At 36.4% G+C, this 13,354-nt stretch overlaps 1 protein-coding gene across 2 annotated transcripts in view; it reads left to right on the top strand.

Annotated features, from left to right (window-relative positions):
• The window catches only part of ARL15 (ARF like GTPase 15), a 216,623-nt gene that overhangs the window by 82,091 nt on the left and 121,178 nt on the right, over window positions 1-13,354 (top strand). For both annotated transcript variants that reach the window (XM_085326426.1, XM_085326428.1), the window contains one exon: window positions 7,880-8,088. In XM_085326426.1, coding sequence (XP_085182552.1) covers window positions 7,880-8,088 — 209 coding nt within the window. The remainder of the gene's footprint in view (window positions 1-7,879; window positions 8,089-13,354) is intronic.

The raw sequence follows: 13,354 nt of genomic DNA, 5'->3' as shown, positions 1-13,354 counted from the left end.
GTAAGAATCTGTGTGTTTGTGTTTATAAATTTTTTTCAAATCAAACACARGCATACTTGAATTATTTGAAAAGCAGTTCTTGCTTTATTTACTGATTAAGTTTATCTTTCCATTCCCCAAATTTCTATTTGGATATACCAGTAATCCCTTCTTCCTCTCAGAGAAATAAAAAAGATACCATTTTCTTCCAAAAACTTAATCCATAAAAGAGTATTTGACTTAGATTATGGTGAGAATGTGTCATGCCGTAGCCCACATGCTTTCAAAATATATTCTTATCAAGTATAGGTTGAAATATTTCTATATTACTCAACTTAGTAATGCTCCAGGAAGAAATTACAGACTTGATCGTTTCCTGTTACAGTGCAGCAGTCTCATGGGAAGGGGATGAAATTGTGGGTGATGAATGTAAGGGAAAGTGGAGAAAGACTGGAAAAATAAGGTAGATGCTAACATTGTTGTTCAAAAGTGTCTAATAGATTTTTGCTGAAAGAAGTTTGTGACATTGAATACTGAGTTCTATTCTCAAGACAGATAATTCCTGGGCAATGACAAGCTGAAGCTTTCTTCAATTCTAACAAGTGTCTCTTCCAGCCTGGAGAGACAATTCCTGAAACTATATCCAGAGGCTAAAGAGGCTATCTAATAATTTACTATTTTTTTTAAAGGAAAAGCAGAGTAATGCTGATTTTATAGTTTAAATATGACATTTTGTAAATATAGAAACTACTGTTGAGATGCCTGTTGCTTACTACTGAGTCTAGTTGAATTTAAATGAATGATTTTGGATATGGATAGCTTGTTTTTCCTTACCAAGTTTAAAAACATTAACAGCATGTTATAGCATTTATGTTCTATAATATATTGTCGTATGTTTAAGTTTTTTTTAATCTACCCAAAAGCCTTTTGCGTAAGCAGAGAGAATCAACATGTTATCTAGTCATCTTTTAGATTTCTTTTAAAGTGAAATATGTTAACTGCTTAGCAAAAACAGAGTGATTAGTATTTGGAATACTCAAATTTCCATTTGCCTAGGAAYTGAGTATTCCTAGGCAAAGAAAGATAAAGAACTGTCATCCCTACTACTGTTTATCCTTAAATTTCATGACCAGCCTAATAAATTTGCACTCTTAGACCATCTAAACTAATTGCCTGGGTGAGAACTCCAGAGCAAAAAACTTTAAATAGGGCTGGTTAAATAGCAGGTGTGTATTTTGCCTTAATTTGGAAGTAAAGAACAAAGGATGAAAGAGTAGGAGGAGAGTTACATTGTCATGTAAGCCAAACTGAATGGAAAATGTGAACCCCTGGAGAAGACTTCAACAGATGTCAAGTAGTATCTTCCTTCAGAAAAAATGAGGAAGGATGAAGAAAATTATGTTGGCCTGTAAATTAGAATTTAATGCTTAAATTGTTTATGGGAAAACCACCTTCCTTCCTTCCTTTCATAGGGAAAGAGCAAAGTACTGAACAACCTTCCAACAATATAGCCTGGCAGAGCAGCTGACATCTCATCTACTTAGTCATCAGAAAACTGATCCCACACGTAAATACCAGCCTAAGTCATCYTTACAGGGACATACTAAAACAAAGCGATAAAATCTCCTTACTGCATTTGTCTAAAAGGCAGTTGACACCTCTACAAAATCTGGTCATGGAGTGCATGTAATGCCATCTGAGACATATCTGCATCTAACAACTTACAGAACATCTTAACAGATGAAATTTTTAGATGACCCTGATGAGCTATTCAAGCTGTGAGTTGCACAGGGACATTCAGCTTCCAAAAGTATTAAAGATAGATCTGTTTGCTATCAGTCATACTCAGTGTTATGTTCAAATGGTGTCTAAGCCCAGGCTCTTTCGCATGGTTTCCTCATTTCATAGATAAGAGGGATCACTTATGCCTGTTTACTGATCATACGAGCTCACGTCCTGAGGAAATTCAAATAAGCTTTCAGCGATTGTGATCTTTACCCTGTTGTTTGGAAACTTCTTTTTCCATTGTTAGTCTTTTACTGTGTGACAACCCATTGCATATCCATTTCAAAACAAATAGATGCCATGTGAACAACAGCTGTCAATGTACAAGCTGCAATAGGGTAAGCAGAAAAAAAAAAACAACTTGCTGTTACTTGTGGCAAGAAAAGTGCAGCGTTTTTAGCAAGCTTGTTTACAACAAAACTTGAAACTCAATTTTCTTCTTGCTATTTTATTCAGATTAACCCAAAAGATGGAGTATAGCAGCCTAATTTATCAGCAGAAAAGATAAAAGAAAGAAAAAGTTTTGATTTCTGATTTTAGGCAGAAAATGTTTCGATACTTTGAAAGGCAAAAGCTAATTCAAGCTTTTGTGAGCCTGTCAGCGGAAGGGCTAGATAGACAGAAATACACAGTTGAGGTAGACTTATTTCCTTCTGTATATTTCCACTAGTGTTAGGTGCCAGAGAGAAAGATGCATAATGACCACCTCCCCATATGGGATTATCTCTGTGGTAACCAAGGTATGACTCCAGTAATATGAAGGTACCTCTAAGCTACTTGAGTACTAGTAGCAGTCTTCAGCCTGTGGAATTCAAGCATTAGATGCTTGGTGAGATTCCAACTGTCCTGGAGTCTTCCAGTAGAGGTTGAGAGAAGGCAGAGATGGGGTGACGGAGAGTGGAGTCCGCTAAATCAGCTCACTGCCAACTATTCTTTCCTCTGCCCTAGGGAACTTGCTGTGTGTTTTTGCCTTTTGAAAGGAGAAATGAAAAAAGTAGGGCAGGAGGAGTTTGAGAACCACTGCCATACGTGAAGTCCCGTTCAGTGTGGTGTGCCACCTACTGCAAACTGTTGAAGTTTCAGAGTTCTGAAACTGATCCTGCAATCTGAGCTCTCTTCTTGAGGGGAAAAAAATCTGCCAATTCATTACTATTGTGGTGTGTGTGTGACTGCAGGAGCACTCTGCCAACAATACTAGGGAAACCAGACAGTGATCTGCTGATCTTGAAAATCTAGATACCAGTCTTGGAACTTCTGAATCTTGAGAAAGGTTTTGTTTTAGCATCTATATTGCTGCTTATTTTATAGATAAGCAGTATTGATAAAAAAAAGTAGCCATTGATGTGTGACTGCCATTACAGCCACAGGAAGCATCCATATTTTTATGTGGGGATGTGGCTGTGAATGTGGAGCCTTTGGGATGTGGACATGTATGTGCAAAGAACGGTTACATCTTAGAAAGGATTTATAACTTCCTTTACAACAAAAAGGATTGAACAGGTTGAAAAATACTTCATGTTAAAAAAAAAAAACCAAACAAATCTGTAGACTATATTTCTTCGTGATCTTCCTTTTGGGAAGTCTAAATGGTGAGTATGCTCAAGCTAGATAAGCAACCAGCAAGATCTCCTAAAAATGTGCTAATATGTCAAGCATCWTCTTGGTTGCGTAAGAGACATGTCAGTTTGCCTTATGAAGCAGTGGTGGGCTTCATCCTACATAGATTTAGCAAGTTACTTCAAAACTCTTTCCTCAGGGGTGTGTGTGTGTGTGTATATATATATATTTATATATGTATGTATTTGTTTATTTTTGTCTCTTATACAAAAGCCTTCTTTTTCCCTGCCCTCCCTTCTTCCTTGCACATGAGGCAGTCTTACAGGCAAGAGGATTTTGTGGCACAGTTGACATATTCCTTGTCATCTTTTCAGAGTTTTGTTAATTAGAAATGTTCTGTTTAGTATCAGTAGAGGAATTAACAATATGACTTTTTATTAACTACCTCATCTTCAAAATAGGTAGATGTTCTTATTTCATGTGAGTTGACAATACATTTGAAGGTGTAGCAAAACTGGTTGCAGCTTGCTTTCTGTCGTGGCCCCAAGTTAAGTATTTTTGATGTGGAAGAAAAAAAGTTCTTCCCTATATTGAGAATATAGCTTCTCCAGAGCTGTGGTGTGAATCCCTCAGACTTTTTTGAGGTGAATGAGAGAATGCACAAGCAGACTTGAAGCAAGGGTGTGTGGCATTCTTCGACCTCCTGATGGAGATTTGATACAAGTTTGGCCACTAACAAATTTGATATCTTTAAGTTACATTGGATGAAACTTTTCTGTAATGCTATATTTGGTTCTCCTGGAAATGCTGCAAAGAAAGAAGGTAATCTCATACTACCCTGAATGAAAATTTAAACAGAAGCTTAAATAGTTAAAATGAAGATTTGTAGCTATGCATTTCGCATAATATTTACTAGAGTGAACAATTGTGCAACCTGTGTTGGATATGTATTAATGACACATAACTCACATAAACTCTTCCCTCTAGCTTCCAAGTGATATTTGAGAGAATACTATTGGCAGTGATGAACAGAAATCATAAACTGTGGCAAATATGGACACACTGTACACTTAGAGTTAACAAAAAATATTTATTTCCAAAATTATAAATGAAAACAGAATTTTGTTAATTTTGAACAGTTAGTCGAATGATTCCTGTCCTATCGTAGTGATGAATAGGTATCCTTTTGAACTACATTACTCCTTAGTCTTTTTTCCTAAGAGCAAAGGTATTTTTTTTTCCTTTTATAAAGTAATTCAAGCCTGTGTTTGACTAAATATTATCTCTGCTTCTCTAAAAAGTAGCAGGGCTGAGTTTTGTTTAAATTTATATGTAAATAAGATGTTCTAGTCACATCACAGGAGTTTTGGCACTCATGGATTCATAGCTGAGGGAAACAAATTGTACACCTGGGCATGAGTCATGCCTCTTGTCTGTCCCTGAGAAAACTATTATACTAAATGCCATATTTTAACAAATCTTCCACACAACACGTTCCTTAAGTCTGATGTGAATTCTTGTGAAGTTTTTGTGATATTTCTGGAATTTTTGCCCAAATTTTGTGTTTTCATTTATGCATGAAGTCGTTCAAGACTAAWAATAAACATGGACCTGCAAAATTCTTACATGACATTAGGCTGACAAAGCTAAATGTCATATCAAAAAATATGAATCTACACGATAAGCATTTTGAGTGCCAGCTAAGTTGCTGGTTCATATTATTGGCCTCTGAGAGTCTTGGAGTGTTTAGCAGACATATTGGAGTCTGGTTTGGCAGAGGACTCATACTTTTGAACTCCCATATCTTAAAAATCTTTGGAAAAAGTGAAAACATTAATTCATGGGATAGTTTGTGCACACCTTTAAAAACAATTTCTTGTTCCGTAAGACTGAATTTGTCCCATCAAGAAGTGTGACAGCTGGGCCGGAATTCACAGCGCATGGTCCTAAATAGCACTGCAACATACTGCCTAATGCCTCGGAGAAAGAAGCTAAGAGTGGAATGTGTTCCCCAGATAAAGAGTTAAGAATGTAAGCTTAGTTGGCTTGTAGAAGTTGTGATTTCTAGTTGTTGGTAACTTATGCCAGGAATTATTTTTCAAGTGCATTTGCCAGGAAAATGAGTTAGAATGGCACCCTGAGGTAGAGACGTTTTCAGTCGTCTTTCTTGTCTGCTTAGTGCAAGATTTTTATCCTTAAATCACAGGCTGTAATTTCATAAGAATTGAGAAAGTTCAGGCCAGGTCACTGTCCTAATGGAATATTCTAATGGAAGATCTTGGAGGAAATGCCAAGTTTTGTTGGAGGTTAGTAGATGGTTCTTAAAATTATGCCCCTGTTGAGACTTGCTGGTGACTGGATGGAGCCACAAAGAAAWGTACCGAGTTTTGGTATTTGTTATTTTGGGGCAGTTGACATGGAGAAACAAAATTCTTCCATCTAGGCTCCTCCAAGCTAAGGAATTCAAACCGAAAGACAGGCTCATAAACTCAAAAAATCAACGTGCTGCTCTTCTGGCTCCAGTGTCTCATCTAAGGATCCATCTGCTGCCTTCTTCTGTTTACCTAGATAGAAGAGGTCAAGCACTCTACTACAGTTCAGGACACARTTTTTCTCTTAGAAATCATCAATACTATTATTGAGATAAGATTTCTAAAGATCAGGCTGCAACATATGGTTTAAAAGTAGCTGGCTGAAGCTTCGAGTAGATAAGATGGATGTTATGTTCTGGGGAAAAAAGGCCTTCGCAGAACTGATTGTAGTGTTAGCCTTTCAGTTAATGAAAAATGATTCTCCACCAGTGATAAAGTAATGTGATAACTTGGTTCCTGTAGCTGTGATAGTGCTGTGTATGGCATGCCATACCTATCTCTAGGTAGCTGAAAATTCCTGTTGCAATTTGTTATATTGGTACTGACATAGAAAGCTGGGACTTCTGATAGATGTGATGAAGTTCTTTACAAGTACGGTTGGTAGATGTTATGGTGGTATGGAAACACACAGTTCAGTTTCGATATAATCCCTTTTCTGTGTAAGTAATGTTCAGCTTGGTAAGTTGCATTGTTACTTTATGAACCTGTCTGAATTAATAGAAGGTTTAAGCAAGGTCTTGTCTAAATGCCTTTAAGTAACCAACTCTCTTTTTAGGACTCTTGTAGAAAAATACAAGAAAATATGTAGGAAAATGTAGTTTTGAAGTGTATGCTCACAACTCCTATTAGCCGTCTAAATTCTGCTGGGTGCAGAAGACAGGAACTAGATCTGTAAAGGTCCCAGTGTAGTCAATAGACAGAAGAAACAAACTCTATGGAGTAAAACTAGAGTACTCTGAGTTGGATGCTTAAATTATATGGTATGAATTCCTTCTTGAATACCAATTTTCTTTCTTTTTGTTTAATGGTGGTCTTTTAATTGTACAATGCACTAGTAAGTGAATATTTTAAGTACTATATCAGTGATATAGCAATCATATTGCATTATATTCTCACTTCATGCCTGCCAAGCGGTCAGAACTTTTGTGGGTTGCTGTTTTGTATCTCTGTCTACATTAAAGTCTCACTTCTGCCCTTCTCAAAGTAAGAATAGTACATTTAAAAGAGCACATTTCTCTAAATCACTAGCTTTATTACAGACATATTATTTTTTATGCTAGAGTTTTGCTGCTGCTGTTCACTTTTTAATGTTAGTCCTCATAAGTGTAGTGCCATTTTCAGGCAGACAAAGAGTAACCCACATCCAAATCATGCTTTAGCTTGACAGCTGTCAAATAAGATTTTTTTTTCTCACTCAGTGTCTTAACATATGCTGCTCTCCAGAGGAGACAAAGCTTTCCATAGATAACCTTATTGCTTGGCTTGTGTTGAGTTGGCTGAGTGCCACTGAACTGTGTCCTAAAAATTACTGTGGCACATAAACCTGCACAGTCACTGTCTGCTCTGCTGGACTCTTCTAGAGTCCTTACCATGGTTGACAGAACAAAATTAGTTGCAGTGAATGCCTGTGCAGGTTACCACCCTRTCTCCTCATTCATCTCACTTGTATCTTGATTCTCCTTGCTAAAAGTGTGTTTACAACTTGAGTAGACTTTTCTCACACTTTTYTCTCCAATGATGAAGCATTTTGGAGGTGAACTGAAAGATCCGATCATGCTCAGAAATGAGCAATTGAAATGACAGAAATGACAAGTTAAGCAATGACTGGGCTATGGAAAAGAGACTGAGCAAAGGATGACTTATTTATGTATTAAGAACAGGATATTTCTATGAGAAGATATGGAGTTAGGCTAGATAATACTGGAAGCGTATTAGTTGCCCAGTGCTCATTAGTGGGGCAGAAGTCTTCAGCTGAGTAGATTCTTCCCTTGTCAAAATGTTGTTGGATTGATATGTCTGTATGTGCTAGATTTGTTAGGTTTTCTTTTTATTCTTTCAATAATATATATCAGTGAGCAAAAATGTATCTCTTTTCTTTATGTTAAGCAGGAGAGTTGTTACCAGATAAGAGGTTTAAATCTGTTTAATTATTCTTGTTTTGATTAGTTTTTATTATTGTCTTGAAGGGGCTGACAATATCAGGAAGTACTGGAGTCGTTACTACCAAGGATCCCAGGGGGTAATATTCGTATTAGACAGTGCCTCTTCGGAAGATGATCTGGAAACTGCTAGGAATGAACTGCATTCTGCTCTCCAGCACCCACAGTTATGTACTTTGCCGTTTTTAATACTGGCCAATCATCAAGACAAGCCAGCAGCTCGCTCCATACAAGAGGTATGTTAACATGGCAGCTTCTTGCCTGTTTGTATTTACTGTCTGCACACTACTGATCCACTATTATTTTACCCTGACATCCTAGTTAAGGGTTGGCCTTAGCAAGCTTCCACTGTGAGTGCGCAGCCTGCGAACGGCCCCTGCCCCAATAGCCTTAGCGCAGTGCACTCTGTAYAGACTTGGTTGTTCAGAAAAACACACCAGTAAACACAGTTCTCCTGCTTTCAGCATATTTTGCTTAAGGGAAAAAGATGTTTTTAACTACTCTTATCAAAAGCTGCTGAGAGTGTTTTTTGTTTTGCTTTTTGTTTTGCTGTTAGTTTTGGTCTTGCACTATCCCATTACTCTGTTCTTCACTGCTTAAAGCAGTAAATTAAGTTTGCAGCCATGTGTAGCCTCTTATAACGTGTGATGTCTTTGTCTACTTTGCAGGTATCCCATAGTAAATAATATAATTGTTCCATTCAGTATACCTTCTGTTCTTATGTTTCTGAAAAAATCTTCTTACATATGTTCTTATTATATTGCTTATATCTTTGAGGAAGTGTTGAAGGTTACTGATTCTTGAGAAGCTCTACTTATTCTTTTGAAGTTGAAAGAAATTAATTTTTTTATGCTGACGTATATTTGATTGTGTCATTCTGTTTATATATAAAATGTCATTTAAAGGACTCTTCACATTAAAGACTGAAATCTCCTTTTTGTTCTGTGAATGGTGTTTTTCATTACAGTGGAGTCAAAACCGTTTTAGCATCTTACTGTGTTGCTGTTTTCTATTTCAAAAATTAAATACTATGGCTCTTATTTTTGTTGTGTCAACTTGTCTGGTATTTATTCCATCTTCCCATGTGAAAGATGTATTAAGTTGTTTTGATATTCTTGTGACAGTAGCATCTATCTATGTTTACAAATAGCTATTGAATGATTTCAACTGAGTCATGCTGAAAAAAACCCTGCATACATTAACCAGACAGTAATACTCAGACAATCATATTTGAGTCAATAGGTATGTTACAAAGTAAGCAGATTTTAGATTAAAACTATAATAATAAGGAATAATCAAGCGTAGACCAGTTCTTGCTGATCCCTTCTGAGTTAGTAAATATAATAATTACAAGTGAAAAATAAATTCASTTATCCAGCAGATGGGAAGGTGGAGTAATTGTGGCACATTGATTGGTGTGTTTGGTCACTATTTCCAAAATACTGAGTACAATTCCAGAACAGTTTACCTAATTATAATTTTTAATAAAGCTCTTATTGACAGAGAGTGTTTCGGGTTTTCCAGCATCAGACTTGCTTTTGATTACAGACAAGTGTTTTTGATTAGTYAGATTTTTGTGACAGACAAGTGTTGCAGGAGATTTGTGGTAATAAAGCCTGTAAATTGCTTTGCAATCACAGTAGCTTTGTTGTTCACTTGCAAAGTTGTTGATTTTTATTTTAGAATCTGTGTTACTTTGCTTAATATCAGRAATTGGATAAACCAGCAGATTCATATGGTTTAAAACAGTATGCAAACAGAGTTTGCTTACCCTCYTGAGTCAGAGCAACCCTTGGGAATCATGGGTAGCATGGACTGGAAGTTGTCTGTAGCCAGTGTACTTTAGCATATGCTGAGCAAATGCTTGTCTGAATCATGTTGAGGACTTGTATGCAATATTTGAATTTTTAAGCAAAATTGGTTGCAGTGTATAGCTGTTCACCAGGCTTGTAGAATAAAAAAGCTGTGTAGAACAGGAAAAAAAAAAAAAAAAAAAAAAAAAAAAAAAAAAAAAAAAATCCCATCAAGCAATGAAACCTTGCTAGTTCTCTGGTGAAGCAGCTACGTGTTTGGCTGGGAGGTGCTGGTGGCTGTTCAAGATTGCGTGTGAAGATGTTTTAAGAATATTTTGTTTCTTTTATTTATACAAAAGTGAAGGCAATTAATAAATAATACATTTTTCTTACGTAAATATTGTTGACTATTAGTACTGCAGAAAATCATCAAAGATGCCGTATAATTTACCTTTTTGAAGTATACCTTTTCAGTCTATTTTAGATATTATTGTCAGGAAACCACTTGGAAAGTGAAAGGATATTTGTGGTGAGCTGATCACAAATGTGTTGTGTATACAAGATCTTACTTTAAAGATGACGACTGTGTGAAACTCCAGAAAACCATCTTTTTCCATTGTTTTTTCTTTGTTATAAACCAATCAAAAATGTCTTTGAATTGCAAACAATGTTTTCAAAAGTAAATGTGAAAGAACAATCCCATATTTATATAGACTGTGTTGTATTTATCTATTAGAGTATTTCAAGGTATTGGATTTTTGAATAGCGTGTAGTGTTTAATTCTGTTTTCTACTGGCAGAAAAGTGGAGGTTGACTCTGTCTGTGAAAGAGGCACCTTAGTGATGTGAGGACCACTAGCTGTTACCCTGCCAGTTTGTCCTCTGTTGTCTGTCTGGAAATAATTTTGTAGATAGATGAACAGTGTCTCTTTGATGTTTAAGTATCTTAAAGCTTAATGACCAGCACGGAAGATTGCTGAGGTTGTCAGAATCTGCAGATTCTGCCAAAAAGTTGGAGTGTTACAGAAACTGCTCTGTCTGGGCCCGGTGCTCTAGAATCTGAGCTGCCTGCATATGGCAGGTTTCGTTCCAGGACCTTCCTGCTGATATCAGGGGATCAGTGGCTTCGTTTGCTTCTGCTGTAGTTCATCCCTTTGGTAGTTGCTGTTAGTTAAGAGAAAATAGTTCCTAATGGGAAACCCCATCATCTTACCAGTGGGCAGATATAATAATATCTGTAATTATTATTACAGATATTACTATTAACAATCTGAAGAACAACATTGAACAATGACATATTAGGAGGTTAAGCTTCAGAGATTATGCAGTATCTCGGCTAATAGCTTTTAACAGATGATGGATCCAGCAGTAATGCAGTAGCTTAGGTTGAAACCAAGAGTGAAAATGGAGGTACTCTCTGCAGTCTGACTTGTTCTTGTTCTGGCCAGGCCTCCCAAATTTACCTATGAGAAGTCTTAAAAAGCAGCTTTTGCAAATCTATGTCTTTTGTGACAGGGACATCTATACCAAATTTAAACTGAGGCAGGGTTTAGTTCCTAATARACTATTCCTGAAATAATTTATCTTCAAATTACTGCAGCCTATAGCCAAAATAGAGATTCTTACCCCGTTTGAGATAGGKGTGACCTAAATGACCTTAATATTTGCAGTTCCCTCACTGCAAATACCTCTTCTCATCCAAGGTGTATCCCCTGAGATTTGAAGATTGTTTTGGAACTGGACACTGCTATTTTGAATGTTGGCTGCCTCCTTCACAACTGTGGCCTTTGTGGGAACACTGAGTTATTTGTCAGACTTCGGTTATGAACATGCTTGCAGGAGAGGAGGACASTTAAACTGATGTTTAGGAACTATTTCAGTTATTAATCTTGCCATGTTTAGAACAATGCAGAAATGACTCCTATTTGCGTGTCTCATAGGAAGCCCTTTCCTGAATGAAGAACTTCTTCAGAGCAGATAAGGAGATGATTAACATATAAATATATCCTAAAACAATAGTTGCTAATACAATCTGGATGCGATCCTGTGCAATGTGCTCTAGGTGACCCCGCTTGAGCAGGCGGGTTGGACTAATGATCTCCAGAGGTCCCTTCCAACCTCAACCGTGCTGTGATTCTGTGAACTAGTGGATATATTTAAAAAAAGCAAAACAAAACAAAAAGCTAGAACCTGATTTGAATTAATAAATGAACATTATATTAGCATATTTAATATCACCTGGCAGCCATTAAGCAAAGGCTTGTTAAAATTTGATGTTTTCAGAAAATCCTAATAATGATTTCCATATAGCCACTAGGAATGATGAATTTCTAAAGTAGGAGATAATCTAATAGAGATAATCACCTGCCTGTGACCTCTTCCCATCCTAAATGATGGCTCTCTGGTTTAAGAAATCTGTTTGTCTTAACTGTACCTGTTTATAAAAAGCAATGATCTTTCAGATAGCTAAGTTACAAAGCATTTAAAGCTCTATGGGTGGTTTAAAATTGTCTTCAGTATTATAGGAAAATAACGGCAGGCAATAAAGACCCTAAAGTACTGGTGTAACAGGCCTTTGCTTTAGGTTAATGTGATAAATGCCTTCATTACTGCTTTTCATTTGGGGTTTTTGTTATTTTTTTTAAGGTGGAAATTGGCACATTTTGAGATTTAGAGTACACAATTCCATAAAGATAACTAACTTTGTGCTGTTTTGTTGAAAATTTCAGCTTGCCTGTATATATTTGTGTGTGTACACACACACACACACACACACACACACACACACACGAAATTTACTGTACTTAGCAAATGTTTAATCAAAGAGTACACTGTTTTGTTACTACATCACGAAGCAAATCTTTTAGCTAGATATGAAGACCAAAACAGTTTGATATGGTTGCAAATCTGTGTCCAGTGTAAATATTAAGCAGATAGTGTTCGCTTTAATCATTGCGTAGTTAGTGATTACACTGATAGTGAGTTGCTCAGTGAATTTTTACTGCTGCAAAATGTAAGTAACATTATAAGCATCTTAAAATGAGAAATTTTGAATCTTGGCGGGAGCTGGATTTGTCTGTTCTCTTCAAGTCACTGGCATGGAAGGAAATAACAGTGAGCGAAGAAAAAATTAAACAGTGTGAAACAAGCTGTGAAGTGTTTTTAAGGATTAATAAAAAAAATTGTATAGAAAGACTTTACATTTTGTGAAAATGCTTTATAAAAAGATGACATGAGGAATTCAAACAGTAAATATACGCCTTTCTTTAAATGGATTTTTGTTTCAACTACTGTTTTATTATAAACAAGGTCCTGGCAGATAATATTCTCTATATATTTTTATCAGATCAAAAGATGGATTGTAATTATTAATTAGGTGAATAATATTATTTTCAAATAACTGTGCTGTACTAATGTACATASCTAGTTGAACAAAGAAACAAAAAACTGTGAATAATAAATTCCTGATACTTTCCTTGATGAATTTAAAGTCTGTGTTGGGCTGAAAGGTGCTGAAAGGGTGCACCTAGAAATTTGAAACTGGGATAACCCTCCTAAAGGTACAGGCGAAAGTGCTTGGAGATGTGCACGTGCCACACAATGTGCGGGAGGCTGAACAGCAGGAATGGAGAAGTCGAGACGCAGAAATGGAAGTACTGTTCGCATACACCAACTTCATGGCATCAAACAGTTGCATAGAAAACAAAAAC

Source organism: Rhea americana, unplaced genomic scaffold (assembly GCF_003343005.1).
Source record: "Rhea americana isolate MKP2758 unplaced genomic scaffold, rheAme1 scaffold_13, whole genome shotgun sequence".
In the NCBI taxonomy this organism is placed as follows: Eukaryota; Metazoa; Chordata; class Aves; order Rheiformes; family Rheidae; genus Rhea; species Rhea americana.
Note: the sequence above shows the minus strand (reverse complement) of the source record. Positions and strands in the feature narration are given on the sequence as shown.